Below are 19,617 nucleotides of genomic sequence, written 5' to 3' on the forward strand. Positions count from 1 at the left end.
CCAATAGATTCACTGTGTCAGTGTCTGGAGGACATCAATAACTGGATGAGCCAGAATTGTTTACAGTTAAATAAGGACAAAACAGAGATTGTGGTGTTTGGCAGCAAAGAAAAGAGGACCAGTGTCAGTGAGCACCTCAGTTCCCGGGCTCTAAAAACCAAAGACCAAGTCCGAAATCTTGGCGTTCTAATAGACTCAGATCTTACATTCACCAGCCATATTAAAACCATCACCAAAACAGCCTTCTACCATCTTAGAAATATAGCCAAAATCAAGGGTCTAGTGTGCCAACAAGACAGGTTTTAAGAGCAATTGAGAGTGGCAGCGAAACTGAGTCCGGTGTTGGAAATGGAGGCGGTGGAGGCGGAGGGGATATTGTTGTTGATGATGAAGCTGACGGCATATACGTATACAGTATATGCGAAACTTGCAAAAGAAAACCTGGATTACATATTGGTAATTGTTTCAAAAGGTACCATATAATGAAAAATTATAAACTGTTAAATTGTCTTTAGCTTATTTGGATACAAAAAAAATGACGGCATTTATTTATCAAAATATAAGACCAAACAACTCCTTACGTAAACCATCAAAATTAGCTTGGACCAGATTACAAGAACTGAGTAAAAAAATCATGGACCGGAAAGGTTAATGATTAGAAATCATTGAGTGTGATTAATATGCAATAACAGGAGTGCAAATATTTTGTATAACATGCTGTATTACCTTCGTCCAGACAAATTGTAATGAACCCAAGGTGGAAGCGTTTGCCTGACAGGTTATCATCAGATCTGATTCCATCTCAACCGCTATTTGGCTTCTGGAATCACACTCCACGTCAAGGTCTGTTTAAAAGAACGAGAGTAATTCAGCTTAATAAAATGACATTAAGATTCATGTTAGCTTCTTCACCTTCACTAAAGAAGCCTTGATTTATTATGTATGTGAAGTGTGTAAAAGCCGATAGTGTCGATCAAAATCTAAGATGAAGGCTCACAGTCCACGCTCAGCTGCACGGCTGCTTGAAGGCTTTGTGAATGTGGAGCTGATGAGTTCCACTGAGGCCGACATGTCAGGTTCCTGCAGTGTCGAGTAATGTTCTGAATCCTGAAGCTTCCATTCTGGCTCCGCCATGTTAAATCACTCTGTGGAGAAGAAAGTTGACTGAGAAGTGAGTGAGTGAAATGTTCGGTTCTTTGTTTAATAGGATTTGAAGGTGATGTTTTTCACTTGGGTGGCACGGTGGCTTGCCTCACAGCAAGAAGGTCCTGGGTTCGATTCCCAGGTGGGGCGATCTGGGTCCTTTCTGTGTGGAGTTTGCAGGTTCTCCCCATGTGTGGGTTCAGTCAGGTTAATTGAAGACACTAAAATTGCTCTTAGGTGTGACTGTGACCAGTTCACCTCACTTGCACGTCTAGGAAACCGGAGCTCCCGGGGGAAACCCACACAGACACGGGGAGAACATGCAAACTGCACACAGGAAGGACCCGGATCGCCCCACTTGGGAACTGAACCCAGGACCTTCTTGCAGGTGAGCAGATATTTTCACCAGCATGTTGTTCACCCTCTCTGAAGAAGATAGAGACGGTCAGTGGAGGGTCACTGGCTTTGTTGATGTGGCCTGTTGCAGTCGGGACGATACTTATCGTTCTTTCTCTTTTTGACTCACCTGTGTGCATGATAAGCTGTAACTGTCCGCCGGAGGATCACTGACACATGTGATGCTCACATCGTCCCCTTCTATCAACGTCCTATTGGGGGATGTGACCTTTAACTGGACCTCAGGAGCTAGGCGACAGACAAACGTCATGATTAGATGACACCATCATGTCAAATACATACTCATCAGAGTGATGAAGGTTAATGCAGATGTTGAACATCAGCCTGACTTGTGAAGTTGTAAGAAACTGTAAATGTACCTTTCACGTGGACTTTTGTGCTGCATTTTATGGATCCTTGAGGAAAAGCCGTGATAGAGCAAATGTAGTCACCGCTGTCCTCCTCTGTTACTCTGTACAAGTGCAGGATGGATCCTTGTAGAACTTTGGTGTCAGTTCTGTTTACCAGCTCAAATCCCACACTTTTATAATGAACGATGGGATATTCAGGATTATACAGCACCAGGGTTTGATTGTACTCCTCTCTGTCTTTATACCACTGCAGCTGGATGACTTTTTTAATCTTATCGGACACAATGCACGCCAGGCTGACGTTCTGTCCTACTGTTGTGTTGACTGCTGTCTGGTGCCCTTCGAAGAGACTCTGGGTTCCTGTTGATCAGTTTAGTATTAATCATATGAATCAAGATTTGTCACACGATGCACAGGAAGCTCCAGACCGACCGATCTGTTTGTTATACACGTATGTGGAAAGCACCTGATTGGGAATGGTTTTATTTGTCAGCATGATAACGATCTGAAGCATGTTGCTAAAGCAGTGAAATCATATTCAGAGAGATAAACAGCTGATAAAACACTAACAGTCATCGACTGGCCTCCCGGCCTCCCAGATCTGAATATTATAGAGGTAGTATGAAAAAATAAAAGACCTAAACCTAAAGAAGAACTCTGGGAGGTGCTGAAAGAAGCCTGGTATAATATATTAGGAGTTAAGGATGTGCTTTGTGCCAAGGGAGGTCACACTAAATACTGACTTTTGCCTTTGGAAGCCAATTTGTTCAAAATAATTGTGCTTTTTTACATTTTGCGTACATTTTCTGTTTGTATCTTAATATAGAGACTAAAGAAAGTGAAAAATAAATAAGGATGGTGACTAAAACTTGTGGTGGCCTAAGACTTTTGCACAGTACTATACATGTGCATATGACCACCTTCCTAATATTGTGTTGGTCCCCCTTTTGCTGCCAAAACAGCCCTGCAACTGTGATGCTCTGTGTATTCTGACACCTTTCTATCAGAACCAGCATGAACTTCTTCAGCAGTTTGAGCTACAGTAGCTCGTCTGTTGGATCGGACCACACAGGCCAGCCTTCGTTCCCCACGTGCATTGATGAGCCTTGGCTGCCCATGATCCTGTCGCCGGTTTACCACTTTTGACAGATACTGACCCCTGCAGACCAGAAACACCCCACAAGAGCTGCAGTTTGGGAGATGCTCTGACCCAGTCGTCTAGCCATCACAATTTGGCCCTCGTCAAACTCGCTCAGATCCTCACGCTCGCCCATTTTTTCTGCTTCTAACATCATTGGGGATAAAATGTTCACTTGCTGCCTAATATAATAATAATCCCCCCACTAACAGGTGCCGTGATGAAGAGATACTCAGTGTTATTCACTTCTCCTGTCAGTGCTCATAATGTTATGCCTGGTCGGTGTATATATATATATATATATATATATTACAACTAAAAATCTCTAATAGATATTTCACAATATCATATCATAATATTAAAAAGCATGTTAAAGATTTCTACACACTATATTATCTGTAACAGAACACAGACAAGCTATACTGCTTTATAATAATGCAACACAAGTGTCTAAACCAGAAAAAATCATAATACTATTATTATATTACAGTTATATATTTACTAAATATATTATTTTCCATCTAACCAGTAAATTTCACCAGTCAAAGAAATTAAAATCAAGCCGAGCTTACCATGAATGATCCTTATAAACACCAGAAGCACAAAGGCAGCTATGTGACTCCCAGCGTGAGCCATGTCTGCACATACAGAAAGTATCGAAAAGAAAAGAAAATAACAAGCAGCACAGGAAGTGGTTGACGCTGCTCGTCAGACAGGAACTTATTTGTACCTGCACCCACATCTCCTTGTTCATCTCACAGCTTACAATAAGTAGTCTAATGTGAAAAAGCTGAGCCTAGAAAAGCCTTTAAAATTGTACATAAAACAGTGATAAAAATTTTGTTTATGCTTTTCAGTGATGCCAGTACAGCAGTACCTTGTAACTCAACATGTTCACTCACTAACTCGCTCACTTTCTTATCCGCTTATCCAATCAGGGTCGCACGGGGGTGCTGGAGCCTATCCCAGCTTTTCAGTGGGCGCAAGGCACACAGTAACAACCTTGACGGGGCGCCAGTTCATCGCAGGGCCAATTAATCTGACTGCATGTTTTTTGGACAGTGGAAGGAACCCCACACAGACATGGGGATAACATGCAAACTCCACACAGAAAGGACCCGGACCGTCCCGTCTGGGGATCGAACCCAGGACCTCCTTGCTGTGAGGTGACAGTGCTACCCACTTTGCCACCGTGCCGCCCCTCACCGATTGAACGGTGCAGTAAAACTTTATCAAAGTGCGAATATGAGACGAATCTGCATTTGTGTGGAATAAGCGTCAGATCCAGTGTTACAGCTCCACATTTATCTGTGTTTATCTGGATTTTTTTTTCCCAGTTTCACTTTTAAACTTGTGTTACAGCTCGAGCTTCTGAGAAATTGTGAGAATCAGCTTCTTATTTCAGTGCTTTTATATTATATTTGTGTTATTTTCATTATTTTACATGAGCCTAAAATATATGCAGTCCCACAGGACCATGGACGCATTAACAGGTTTCCCAAACATCCTTATGAGAACAAAATACCTTGAAACATCTTTAAGACTCGACGCCACTCCCAAAACCAAGTGACGTTGAGTTTTAAGGTACCGCTGTATTTGTAGAGATGACTGTAGGTGCTTCTTTTTTCTTGTAATATGTCCAGTTGGAAGAGATCTGAGTTCATGGATGGAGCCTTAAAAACAAATCAACTTAAAGAAAATGTTAAACCTCTCCGCTCTCACCAAAATGAGTGTGAAATGAGTGTGAAAAAAGTCCAGAAGAAGTTTCCATGTAATTATTCAGCTCGAGTTCTTCATATCTCAGCAGAAACACAGACAGTACGTGTACGTGTGTGAAGATGAAAGTGGGGAATTGGATGCTAAATTGGAAGACGTCCTATCAGTACCGCGCTCCCAGAGGCCAGTTTCGGCACGCCGAGCGACGCCGCGTACACCTGTTCCCCGCGTGCGCCCTATCAACGTTTAATTAAATCGCTGCTCCCCCTCAGCACTATTAATTCCATCCCGTTCGGTTCATGCTTCGGTAAAAGACGTGTGGTTTGAATACGAAGTCAGATTCCGTACAGCTATCCACGCTGGGCTCGTTTTTACGATGGTTTTTCTGGGCTAAATGGGTCATTCAGTGGTTGTGATCTTTCCCTGAGATGTTCTTTAGTATTTTGATCAGGAGCCAAAGGAGAATAGAACCTATTTACACTTGATTTTCTCAAGGACGTATCGAGGACATTTGTGATTGTGTGTGAGTGGAGTGACGTGTGTTTTCATCTGTTTCATTATAGTAGAGTTTGGATGAAATTGATAGTATTAATTAGATGTTTCGGTAATAACGAGGATAAGGTCTCATACTCCTGTGGCAACTATGACACAGCTCTCAAATACAATCCCCTCATCCATAATCAATTATTCCAGTACATGTGACTTTAAGATTGTAGCTTTTAAACAAGTGTTCGATTGATGTAAAGCGTCAACTCAGGTTTTAGGACTCTGGAGCTGTGCAGCACCAACACTCCATTCTGTAGTGCATTATAAATACATTCCCACCAAATTAATATTACAATATACAGCGGTACCTTGAAACTCAACCTCAGCTGGTTCTGGGAGTGGCGTCACCTTTTGGAGACGTTGAGTTTCAAGGTATTTTTTCCCATAAGGATGTTTGGGAAACCCGTGGAACTGCATATATTTTAGTCTCATGTAAAATAATGAGGTTACTTTTGACACTTATACACTGAAAATAACACAAATATAATATAAAAACACTGAAATACAATTAAAAACAGTTTTTTGTTTCCTTACGCTTCTTAATGGTGGAGATGCTTGCTCTTGCAATACCGTATTCCATTCAGTACCTGCGCATTCACATGAGAAGTGAACAAAGCTTAACGTGACTTATTGCACTAAAACAACTGAGGAATGTGATTAGTGGAGGAACTTATGAGCAGTAATAATGAAGAGAAGTTTAGTGCTGCTGTCTCCTTTTTTTACTACATTAAACCACGTTAAGCTTTATTTTGAACCAGAAGCGTTTTAGACTCTGGGAGAAGCTGATTCTGATTCTCACCATTTCTCAGAACCTCGAGCTGTAACACAAGTTTAAAAGTGAAACAGGGAGGAAAATCCAGATAAACACAGATACACGTGGAGCTGTAACACTGGATCTGACGCTTATTCCACACTAATGCAGTTTAAGGGTCCAAATTTGTCGACAAAGGGCGTCAGGATTCAAAGATTTTGAATTTAAGGGACGACAAGTTACAAGGTACCACAGTGTTCCGAAATTTGTCCTGCATTCAAGCACTAAAATTACTTTATTTCTTAAATATATAATTTCTTATAGATAATAAAACACCCAACAAGTTTTCTATTCCATTTAATGTGTGGAAAGTTAAAGAAAAACAAACTGCATGAGATGAGCATCCTGAAACTGCATCCCGACTAAAGGACAGCATCGATCTCGACTAAATCCTCAGATTTATGAGATTAAAAATTGTGCTTAATCCAGAATCACCGCTGCTCTGACGGGCATCGCTTGCATTTTAAAACAAGGTGCCCTCGCTGTACCTTTAACGTTAAGGCAGTGTGAAGTTCTTTTACTTATTTATTTACACTAACAAGTGGAGGCACTGAGCACGATGCAGAAATGCACCCTGGGTAAAAAGTCAATCCGTCATAATGTATCTTAATCACACATAGAAGCTATTTAAAGTACTTAATGCACCTTCTGTAGGATTTTGTTTGGAAAATGGAAGGAAACCTGATTAAACCTTATGTGGTCACCATATAAAACTCTCCACAGACAGTGACCAGGGGTTAGAATCCAACCCAGGGCCATGCAAGATCGCAAATAATTGAGGTCTTTCACCATCTACCATCCATAATATGAGAGTGGTCTCTTTCATGATGACAATGCCTGCATTCACCGGGCTCAGTGAATAGTCGGATAGTACGCTCTCTCATGTGTTACGGTCCTTTCAGTCCCAGTTTAAACACCTATGGGAGATTTTGGGCTGAGGTTAGTTGCTAATCTATACCGTTCTCATTAAATCATGGATTATAAGGAATGTGCCAACAATCATTGAAGAGGTTTTGGCAGCTTGTGGGAACCCAGCACCCTACTATGATCTTATATGTTGGTCTTTTGCTTAATTTTCATCCATCTGTAAGTAATAACAAAGGTTTTTAGTGTGAAAGCAGCAACACAAACAACATATTTGACATCTAAATGTATAATGTAATAAAAAATGCAATTATTTTATATATACAAAATATATATCAAAATCACAGTAATTCCATGGGATAAAATCCTTAGATGCCACCAATGGACATGAAGGAAACCCTGTAGGCTTTGGATTTAGAGTTTTGGTATGTAATGATTACATTACAGTGCTTTAAATATCACATTTTAATGGGCATCACAACACAATCACCCTGAGCTGTGTGTAAAGACATGATGAAACGTTCACAGACTTCAAGTGCTGACATGCTTGTCAAAAATCAAACTCAAGTTTTTGAGTTTGCAGAGACCGTCTGTATTCACTCGACGTTAACGGCCGGCGAAGGTTTGCTCCGTACGCCGTCCGTCGCTGCCCTGGACGTCTCGGATACGAACAGCCTCGGCAGCCACACCGACGTCACGATGCGCTTGTATTCACTGCGAAAATTCCTGTTCAGGAGTCCATAAATGATGGCATTGAGGCAGCTGTTAAAGTACGCCATGAAGTAACTGACCACAAACAGCCACTCAGGAATTCGGGGCGCCATGACCTCAGGGTTAACGGCCACCACCAGGCCGATGAAGTTGAGCGGCGCCCAGCATATGGCGAACAGCACAAACACGATGAACATGGTAACGAAGTTGCGCAGGTCGCTGGGTCGCACCCTGACACGTTCCTCCTTCTTGGCTTTGCGCCGAACCCGGATAACCAGCACCCAGATGCGCAGGTAGCAAAAGGTCACGACCGCTATGGGCACCAGGAAGTGCACCACCACCACCACGACAGTGTACGAGCTGCTGGCCGTCTGTGTGAACGTGCACGAGTAGACCCGGGCGTCGTAGCTCAGAGAGCCCACGAAGAAGTTGGGTAGGATGGCCAGCACGGTCAGCATCCAGATGAGCGCCACGAGCAGCAGCGTGTTGCGGAAACTGTACAGGCGTTCGTAGGCGAAACTGTGGCAGATGTAGCAGTAGCGGTTCAGAGCGATGGCGGTGATGTTGAACACCGAGCCGATCACACTCAGGCCCATGAGGAAGCCGCTCACCTTGCACTGCGTGTCCCCCAGCGACCATCCGTCGTGGAATAGAGCGTAGAGGACCAGTGGATACGGGTAGAAGGCCACCACCAGGTCGGCGAAAGCCAGGCTCACCACAAACACGTTACCTATAGGAGAGAGATAAAGAAGTAAAGACAGAGAGTAAGAAATTATGTGTCAAATGGTTTGTTCACCCCAATGAACACCAGAATGAATAATGTACTGCAACTTAAAGCAATTTACAGCAGCAGGTATCATTCTCAGTTATATTGAGCTCATATAGCTGTCTATCTATCTATCTATCTATCTATCTATCTATCTATCTATCTATCTATCTATCTATCTATCTATCTATCTATCTATCTACCTACCTACCTACCTACCTACCTACCTACCTACCTACCTACCTACCTACCTACCTACCTACCTACCTACCTATCTATCTATCTATCTATCTATCTATCTATCTATCTATCTATCTATCTATCTATCTATCTACCTACCTACCTACCTATCTATCTATCTACTTGCCAGTAAATCTAGAGCTTTGGGCTATCAATTGAAAGGTTGGGAGTTTGAATCCCAGTTCTGCCATGCAGGCAATGTTGGGCCCTCGAGCAAGGCCCTTAACCCTGTCTGCTCCAGAGGTGCCGTACTATGGCCGTACTAGGCCAAATGTTTGCTTCAATCCTCCTGTCAGCTTGAGGACGAAGCCAAATCTGAAATTTAAATTTAAAGGTGTTTACATATCAGTGACATATTTAATACACTAGAGTTTAAGTGTGTGTATGTGTGTGTGTGTTTGAGAGAAAGAGTGTGTTTTAATAATTGGCTATTACATGTAAAATGCCGATGAATTTTGGAGAGGAACAAAAGTGCAGCCTCCCCTGCAGATGAACACGGGCCCCGTGCCCACTCTCCCGTCCTGTTAGTACCCTCATTACTCAGTGTGTGTGTTGTATGACATGATCCCCTCCGATAGCTACAGAGGTCGTCTGTGTGGGCGTGTGAGGAAGAGCGTGGCAGGGAAGGGATAACAGTTCGATGCACGTCCAAGGCTGAGCATTGTAAATTAAGAAGAGCAGAACTGGAGATGTTTGTCATGTCCTTGAAATTTATTATTAAGTACTTATTCAGCTCAGCATTTCTCAGCTACTTCACGCCAGCCACATTACGCAAGCGTACCAAGCACTTGAGATGCAATTGTTCTCTACTTTGTCCTTATTTTTTTCCATTTTATGCACAGAAGTAAAGCGTGTGCATGAAGATGAAGCATTTTAATGATGATTTTATAATGACAGCTTCAGCTATATTCTATCTGAATTGGAAAATAATTAAATGTATTAAATGATTTATGTCTGTTACGTCTTTAATGATTTATCGACAGTTAGGTTTGGTAGATATTCTGATTTTGGTTTTGGATGCTTGCTAACAAAGCACCTGAGTTAAAACCTTAAGATCTAATGCACACTTCATAAAATTAATAATATTTAATACCCTGGCACTTCTAGTTATTTGACTTGTTTTAGTTTAGGTGTGTTTATTTAAGAATTACAGTAACAGTGTGATGATGTGGGACTGCTTTGCTGTCTCGATTCCTGAGTAACTTGCCATTAATTTAGTTTTTTCCCCAATTTTCCTCCCAATCTAGTCGTATCCATTTACCCGATTGCACTGCGCTTCCTCTGTACCAATGCTGATCGTCTCTTCTGATTGAGGAGAGTGAGACTATCACACGCCCCCTCCGACATGTGAGCAGTAGCCGACTGCATTTTTTCACCTGCACGAGGCGAGTTAATATGCGGATCAACTTTGTGTATGGTAAGACACGCCCTGATCAACGCATTTTTCCTCGACCCTGTGCAGGCCCCATCAATCAGCCAGAGGTCCTGGCTCCCACCCTGTATGAACAACAGCCAATCGTTGTTCGTGTAGCCGCCCAGCCCAGCCGGATGGCAGAGATGAGTTTCGAATCGACGAGTTTAATGATTAATGATAAAACAATTAAATTTACATTTACGATTTAGCATTTAGAAGATGCTTTTATTCAAAGGGCAGTGATAGCTCAGTGGTTAAGATACTGGACTAGTAAACAGAAAATTGCCAGTTCAAGCCCCACCACCACCAAGTTGTCACTGTTGGGTACCTGAGCAAGGCCCTTAACCCTCAATTGCTCATCGTGTAAGTCGCTTTGAATAAAAGCGTCTGCTAAATGCTGAAAATGTAAATGTAAAAGCGACTTACAGTACTTTGACAGTATATTGTCTAAGCAATTAAGGGTTAAGGGCCTTGCTCAAGGGCCCAACAGTGGCAAGCTGGCAGTGGTGGGGATTAAACCAGTGACCTTTCAATTACTAGTCCAGTACCTTAATCACTAGGCTACAACTGCCCTACAATTAACCTCTACCAGAAAAATAGAATAAAATGTTCATTCATCAGCCTGTAATATAAAGCTCAAGTGCAATTAAGTAAAGCAACACGACAATAATATGACACCCAAAAAACTATTTGACTTTTAAATGGTTAAAAAGAAACTATAATGAAGTTCTGAAGTAGCCTAGTTAAAGTCCTGATCTGAATTCAAGCAGGTTACAGCCAGAGTGAGCCAAAGATTTTCCACAGCTTCAAATAAAAATCACCCGATAGTAAAAAAAACCCTGAATTTAATAATGAATAAGGAAAGTTTCTCATTCAGCTGCTCATTCAAACATTAAACCCTCGGGTGTGGTTCATTCAGGTGGGTTACGATAAAGCGTATTTTTTAATTCTTCAGTCGACCGTAGCCCGGAGCTTTTCTCTGAGCTTAATTCCATCCTGGTCCCTCTTCACCCCTTTTTTAAGGCGGTGCAGTGACCTTGTGGATCGTTGCCTCTAGTCCAGTCTGAGCTCTCATTAGTGCAGCCTCACACTTCTGAAACATAATTGAGGCAGAAAAATCAGAAACGGCACACATCAAAGCCGGCGCTCTTCTGAGACGCCGTTATTCGGAACAAAACTAAGTTACGTACAGCTTACATAATGTCTTAAAAAATTTTTACCCCCATCCCCTCCCCCCCACAACCCTTTTTACACAGCCCGGGATTCGGATCAAATTGATTATAAAACTTTTTTTAATATGTCAGCATTTCATAAGTATTTGTTGCTCTAGTAATGTACCTGCTTAGAGCATCTGGAGCAGTTTCAACAAATATTTTGTTAAGATTTCAGTCAGCGTTAAGAGCGTTACTGGTGCAAAACATCCTCCAGCTGTATGTCTGCCTCTTCTCTTCTTCTCTTCTCTAACCATCTCTCAGACACATTTCAGCATGTAATACACACATCCAAACTTAAAGTACTGCTGACTCCACCTCCGCCCCGAATGTCCCTGGGTCCTGAGAGACTTACATAAGCACTCTCTTCAAATTACCACAGCGCATTTATAGAGATATGGTGGGGGATTTGGATAAGAAATTGGATTTTATAAAATACAACATTTCATTAGAATCCGCAGCCTGAGCCGGGTCAGACGCTGTAAAATGTAAAATGATTATTTTCTTTAGGGACGACTCGATCAGAATTTTTGAGGGATGTGATGGAGAGTTTTTTTTTTGACTAGTGGTGGTGCAGCAGTTTTAATCATGTTGCCGAATATTGAACTAGCATGTAGGTGTTAATCTGGTTCTTGGTGCGTTTGTGTCGTTCTGTTCAGGACAGGATGAGGAGGTGTGAGCTCTGTGTTCTTGACATCTCAAGAATTAAGATAATATTGCTTCCTCTTTCTACACCCATGCCGAGACGTTCTAATGCTTTTTAAACTGATTTTATATTTGATTGGTTTCATTATAAGCAATTTAAAAGAATTAATCACTAAATTATATAAAATGTTGAATTACTAGTGTATACCGTGCACACAGTAGTGATACAGCATTACATTTTTGGGACAGTCAGCTGTGGGAAGCTTCCATAAAATCAAGAGTGGATTTGACTTCTGTTTTTAGATTTTTTCCCCAACCACACTGTCCCTTGCCATCTGCTTTGGGCTCTTGCCCTTGTCATTATGCTTAGTTGGATCTTCTCTCCATGCCCGTACACGAGCCCTGGGACTCTTGCCCTGCATATGTACGTTCATTCTGAAACATGGGGAAAGTGTGCAGCTGCTCCAGAGGGTTTGGGGTTAGCCACAAGGCATGAAGCCTACCAGCAACCTGACATTCAGTCATACCCATAACCCTGCGTTATATAAGCTCATCATGAGTCATGTGACATGCTAACCAGTAGCAATGCAAAGAAACCCAGAAAAAGGATGTGTATTATTTAAGGGGCTCTGAATCTGTAAATTCAAACTAATAAACAGAATCTAGTATGGTGATTGATGCACTGAGAATCACTTTATACTATATCTTTACTTACATTGAAAATATTAGAATATACGAATATTCATAAACATGAAATATTAGAAGAACGACAGCATATGTGAACGACAGCCAATCATTGTTTATGTGGCTGCCCAGCCCAGCCGGATGGCAGAGCTAAGATTCGATATGATGTATTCGAAATCCCAGCTCTGGTGTGCTTTATCGCCGCGCCACCCGAGCGATGATTTTCCGACACGATTTACCTGTACGAGTTCAATTACCAAACTCATAACTGATTAAATATTAACCTTGATCATTTTAATGATATATGCCTGCCTGGACACTATAAGTCTCCATCCCAGACATTTTTAATAAACTGCAGAGCTTTAATTGTGCATTTGTTTGTACCAGTTATGACAGAAATCCCCCTGTGTGACATAAACAAACAATTGCTTCTACATAATGAGTCTGGGAGTTCATTTATTCATTGCATAACTCATTCATGCTGTTCTCATTCGGCACGCGCGGCTCACAGGCACATGTACAACAGCATGACTACATACACATACACACACATACACACACACACACACACACACACACACACACACACACACACACACACACACACACACACACACTAAACAAATTCTGTTCTGAACTGAAATCACACACAGTACCGTTTGCCGTATCGAGACCTGTTGACACAGAATCCCTGCACTGGGATACTGGTCCCTGCCAAATGGCTAATGAGTACGTGCATGTGTAAAGAGAATAGTTTTGGAATTCTGGTCGCTTGTACAGTACAAGGTTTGTAGTTTTGCATCAGCAGTTTACAATCACACAAAATAATAAAGACTAACCAGACAGCAGGACAAATTACATTCAGGGAAAAACAGGGTTAAAAGAAGGGGGCTAAAAGCATAGTATTCATGTATGATTTCCATTCTTATCAACCAGTATTATGAGCAAGAAGTTGAACTGACATTTAGCCTGATAATACAATCATATGCAGACTCATTTTGTTCATGTATTGACATCAGTTGAAATCTGGGTTTCCTCCGGGAGCTCCGGTTTCCTCCCACAATCACAAGAACATGCAGTCAGGTTAACTGGAGACACTGAATTACACTGTAGGTGAATGTGTGTGTGTGTGTGTGTGTGCCCTGTGATGGACTGGCGCCCCGTCCAGGGTGTTACTTTGTGCCTTGCACCCATTGAAAAGCTGGGATAGGCTCCAGCTCCCCCCGCGACCCTGATTAGATAAGCGGTTAAGAAAGTGAGTGAGTGAGCATTCACTATGCCAGATGTGCCACCATGGCAAACCTCTGAAGAATTGTTAATACTACACTTGCATTTTGAGGTAAATAAATCATTTAAAAGGGATCATCTGCTCCTAATAAAAACACTTTTATAGTGACATTTCTAGTAGAGCTTTTGATAACAGCCAACATCTTATTACTTATTACTGAGCTGGTGAAATTGCTGCTGACATTTAAATAAATGACATAAAAGCGTTCGCCCTGCACATGTAAATAAAGTGCACTCAGTCTGATTTGTGTCATTAAGGGTTCATTTATTTATTTATTAGGATTTTACCGTCATGTTTTACACACTTAGGTTTCATTCATGACAGGACAGGTACTTACTGCTTACACAAGATTCATCAGTTCACAAGTTTAATACCAAACACAGTCATGGACAGTTTTGTATTTTGAATGTGGGAGGAAACCGGAGCTCCCGGAGGAAACCCACTCAGATACGGGGAGAACATGCAAACTCTACACAGAGAGGACCCGGACTGCCCCACCTGGGGATCGAACCCAGGACCTTCTTGCTGTGAGACGACAGTGCTACCCACCGAGCCAACCGTATATTTTAATGCGTCGTACAAAATGTCTGGGAAATAAATGAACAGTAATTTGCTCACCTGCGTTTCTCAGTTTACGGTTTCGTAAGACAGAAATGATGACCAGTGAGTTTCCCAGCACGTCCACTACGGTGGTGAAGATGAGCACGCTGGCCAGCAGCGCTATCGCCCAGGCGGGGCGCGTCCCCGAGTCCAGAGCGCGCCTGGCGTTTCCCTGTCCCGCTTCTGTGCGGTTGTTTTCCGACATGCCGAGATCCACCGAGTCTTCCAGCCTTAGCTAGTTAAAACGATCTTGAATACTTAAAAAAAAAAACAATAATTAAATAATTGAATAATAATTGTAGTTTTCTAATGATCTGAAAGAGACTAAAGAGAATCAGAGCGATGCACTTACAGTGAACAAACTATCCTTCGTGTCATCCATAATCTTCCTTCCAGTTTCAAACCTGCATCATCCCAGTTTATCCCTAATTTAAGGACGTAATTGTCCATTCGCCTGGTCTCGCTCTTCAAAGAGGTGGTCGTTAGGTCCGAGGTCCTTACATCACCTACATGCATCTATATGTGGTTCGGAACATCTGGTCATGTCCAGCGGTTTATGGAACTTTGCGCTCCCCTCCAAAGTGCCGAGGAATAAAAGGAGAAGAGTGCAGACCACTGATCCATGCTGCTTCTCCTCTCACTCGGAGTGTTTAGTTCTTAAGGAGCAGACTGGAAATCCTGTGTTTTTTTAAAGACTTAACACATCACTGCCAGAACACAAGGCATGCGCTCTGTTCGACTATTACGCACTGGCATCTCATGTGACCCGTAGTTTCCATTGAGAAACCATTCATTCATCCATCCACTCATCCACTCATTCATCCATCCATCCATTCATCTAGTGATTTATGATACAGTATATATGAGGATCATGTATAATACAGTACACTAAAATGATTTATTCAAGAATGTATATATGCAATCTATATTTTATAGGGTACAAGATTATGTTTAATAACACATGCAAGCATACTGTAATTACTGTAAGAGTACATTTAAGTATGGGGCGGCACGGTGGCTAAGTGGTGCCTCATAACAAGTAGGTCCTGGGTTCTATTCCCAGGTGGGTTTCCTCCGGGAGCTCCGGTTTCCTCCCACAGTACAAAGACGTGCAAGTGAGGTGAACTGGAGACACTAAATTGTTCATGACTGTATTTGATATTAAACTTGAACTGATAAATCTTGTGTAATGAGTAACTACCGTTCCTGTCATGAATGTAAGTGTAAAACATGACATTAATATCCTAATAAATAAACAAACAAACATTTAACTATGCTGTCTGGAAATGTTGTCTGTTTGGCATCATGGACTCCAGGATGTGCCGATTCCAGGAAGCTGAACAAGCTGTCGGAAACAGACTCCATGAGGGTGGCATGAGGGCCCGCGTCCTCTGGTGGGACCTGTGCTCACAGCCCGGCACTGTGCAGCTTCACTGGCATTTGCCAGCAAACGCCAGAACTGGCAGAATATGCACATAAAATTAATGCCATTAATTAAAAAATGTTTCCTTGCCATTTTTAAAAATATATTTTTAATAAACATCAAGACAAACCTTCATTCATTGGCTATGTAGGTGCATTAATGGTAAAAGTGTACAAACACTGCTGAGGTATTTATTTGCCATGTTTTTCTGCAACTGTTCAATGTGTATGATTCAAATTCAACAATTAAAAATGAACAGATGGTTGCCGGTTCAAGCCGTACTGCTGCCAACTTGCCGCTGTTGGGCCCCTAGTTCTCAGTAATGACGCACATGTAAATTAAAATGTTGCATGGATCTTGCTGTTGGCCTTGTCTTGGGTTTGAGTCGTATGAGTTTTGGTCTTGTCTAAAATACTATAAAACTTGGGTGCTATTGGTACCGGTCTCCCCTTTGGTTTTACTTTAGCCTCAGGTGTTACGATTCTTGGAATACATATGACAAAAATCTGTTCCGGTGCTCCTGGGCTCAGTCTAACCCCTGCTAGTGTAATTCCAAAGTCAAAAAAGGGGAGAGCTTTTCAATCTACCACCCTCTCTGACTTCCAGCCCTCTAGCAGTGCCTTTGAGATTGAAAAAGTAAAATGAAAGAAGCTGATAAAAATAACCAAGGAGAAGGAATTGTGCTGAAGAAAAGTGGAAAAAGGAGGGCAGGAGGAAAAAAGAAAGGGTGTCAGGAAAAGACAGACGGGCACGACAGAAATCTCCTGTAAATCCATCATTCTTTCTCATGTAAGTCTTAGAGTCAAACACCAGTGTGTCTCACATTGGGGTGTAATTTTCACTTTAAAATAAAAATAACTTAATTTATTTTAAGTAAGATAAATAGTTAGAAATGTACCTGAAAGGGAGCAGCACATTCCTCAGTTTTCACATTGTCTGTACTTGTTACTGTATCACTGTATTTTTATTAACAGCAGGAAGGACTTGGGTTCAATTCCCCGGCCGAGTCCTTTCCATGTGACGTTTGCATGTTCTTCCCGGTGTCTGTGTGGGTTTCCTCCGGGTGCTCCGGTTTCCTACGAGACATGCAGTAAGGTCAATTCATACTCAGCATGTACTCAGCATCTATCTATTTCCTCAACTGCTCCCGTTAGGGGTCGCAGGCGGATCGTGATCCGCATTATTGATTCGGCACAGTTTTTACCCCGGATGCCCTTCCTGACACGACCCTCCCTATTTATCCGGGCTTGGGACCGGCACCACAACGCACTGGTTCATGCATCCTAGTGGCTCGATACCTATAGGACAATTTACTGTCTGAATTTAGGTGTTTCAGCCAGTGCAATTTCTTACAGGTTTATTAAACCGATATATAAAATAAAGTATATGGTTCCAACTTGTGGCAACAGTTTGGGGAAGGGCCTTTTAACTGTGCACAAAGTGAGTCCAGCACAAAGCACCATTGGGATGAATCGGTTGCAAGCCAAGACTTCTTTGTCGGACCTTACAATGTTGTTTTAACTGTATGGGGACAAATTCCCACAGACACAATCCAAAACGGTGTGGAAAGCCTTCCTAGAAGGGTGGAGACTGTTTTACCTAAACTAACCTAAACTATTATGAACTGAATTCTATAGTATTTAAGTTCATAGTAGTTCAAAAGCTTGTGACCTTACTATGTTGTTTTAACTGTATGGGCACAAATTCCCACAGACACAATCCAAAATCCTGTGGAAAGCCTTCCTAGAAAAGTGGAGGCTGTTTAATCTAATCTAAACTAAACTAAACTAATATTAAATGAATTCTATAATAATTTAGTTCATAATAGTTCAACAAGCTTGTGACCTTACAATGTTGTTTTAACTGTATGGGCACAAATTCCCACAGACAGAATCCAAAATCGTGTGGAAAGCCTTCCTGGAGTGGAGGCTGTTCTTCATAATAGTTGAACAAGCTTGTGGTCAGGTGTCCACAAATTCAGCTGTATAGAGTCACGTCTCCCTCGCACAGATTCACTATCACTCAGAAGGAAGGAAGCTCTCCTCTAGAGATTAAAGTGAAAGAATCTCCTGCATAACCCAGAGGGCACCTGGTCCTTCAGGGCATCGTTGGAGAAGCAGGTTTAAAATCGCTGGTGGCTGCTATGAAAGCAGCCTGTGCAAACTCAGCTTCAGCTTCACACTGAAGTTGTCACAGTGCCCACCTGTAGGGCTCCCCTGGGCCCGCCGAGCTGACTAGTCGATGCCGTTTCAAGGACTGTCGTCCCTCCCGCGCGTCCCACACCGGTGCACCGTACGTTATCTTTATTAGTGGTGGCGTTTCCTGCACGATACAGAACTTTACAAAGAGGATTCAAAATACTTCAAAACAAGATGTTTTAAGAACAACATCAATGTTGTTCTAAATACATGTGAGAGCACAGGCGCGGGTAGGGACCTGCACCCCCCTTTAAATTCACCACAATCCCGGCAGCCTCTCCTAAAACTTGAGCAAGCTGAAAGCTACGGAGCACAATATGAGCAATCTGCAAAACGTTTCGGCATGGAGGAGGAGTAATCGGTCGTGTCTGAGAGACGCTTATAGTCCGGATTTAGCTCCATCTGATTTCCACCTTTTTGGATGCTCAGAGAAGCTTTAAGGGGAAGAAGATTTTCATGTGATGATGATGTGAAAGCAGCAGCGCATCAGGGGCTACATGCTCAACAAGAACCCTCGTATAAAACTACTGAAATGAATAAGGTGCTAGCACACCAGCACCGAGATTCTGAACTCCTCGGTTCTAAACTCAGAGTTGCCACCGGTCGGCTGGGCGCCATCTAGCAGGCGTAATTGACAGTGCCTGGAGCAGACACGTCTCTGCTAGGGCGGGATGAACGGTCTTCAAACGCTGATTAGCAGCAGATAGAGAGGCGCCTGTGCAGAATGCATGGGTGAAAAAGGGTTTTGTTAAGGGCTGCACACGGGTCAGAGGAGGCGTGAGCAGCAATGTACCCACCTCGACTACAATCAGGCATCCCTCAGAAGCTTAAGATAAATTTACTACACGATAAATTGGGAGAAAATGGGAGAAACTGCATAAACAAAATGGAAAACACATATTAGCATGAAACCATCTGTATCAACTGCTGTGTTCCAAATACCATCCTATACATTCAATTTGGACCAGTGGTGAGGACACTATTTCGAGCACAGTGTTCAGGATCTGTGTGCAGATTGAAACACAGACCTCCAACAGTTTTGTATTTTGTGTTTGTACATTGTAATTATTTTGTTGACTGTTAATCCTTGTTTATCCTGATCATGTGCCGGTGTGTGTATTATCTTTATGCATAAGAGTGTGTGTGTGTGTGTGTGAATTTGTGTTACTTGTCTGAAGGTTTAGGCAGATGTTTTGCATAGAGAGGAGGATCTGAGGATCCGAGGATCGGGTTCGTGTGTCTAATCTCGGCTTTCTTCTGAAAACTGTGTGGGTATAATCACTCGTGCAACTGTCTCGTCTCTGAAAGAGGAATCATGGGAACATTAATCCGAAGCGTCGGTCCTCTCCCTCTCATCATCCCCTCCTCTTTGCTCTTTTATATAACTGCTCCTTGCCCTCTCTGCTGTCTCTTATTCGTTTCTGAAGCTGAAGGAAAGGTTAACAGCGAGAA

General features: G+C 42.3%; 1 protein-coding gene across 1 annotated transcript; it reads right to left on the minus strand.

Moving 5' to 3' along the window:
• Positions 1-302: 302 nt before the first annotated feature.
• mtnr1bb (melatonin receptor 1Bb) lies at positions 303-14,749 on the minus strand. The gene is made up of 4 exons (XM_063013798.1): positions 14,563-14,749; positions 7,597-8,426; positions 1,515-1,567; positions 303-393 (listed from the first exon to the last, which is right to left on the minus strand). The coding sequence occupies exons 1-4, from the start codon at positions 14,747-14,749 to the stop codon at positions 303-305; spliced, it is 1,161 nt and encodes a 386-aa protein (XP_062869868.1).
• Positions 14,750-19,617: the final 4,868 nt, after the last annotated feature.

The sequence above is a fragment of the Trichomycterus rosablanca genome, chromosome 18 (assembly GCF_030014385.1).
Source record: "Trichomycterus rosablanca isolate fTriRos1 chromosome 18, fTriRos1.hap1, whole genome shotgun sequence".
In the NCBI taxonomy this organism is placed as follows: Eukaryota; Metazoa; Chordata; class Actinopteri; order Siluriformes; family Trichomycteridae; genus Trichomycterus; species Trichomycterus rosablanca.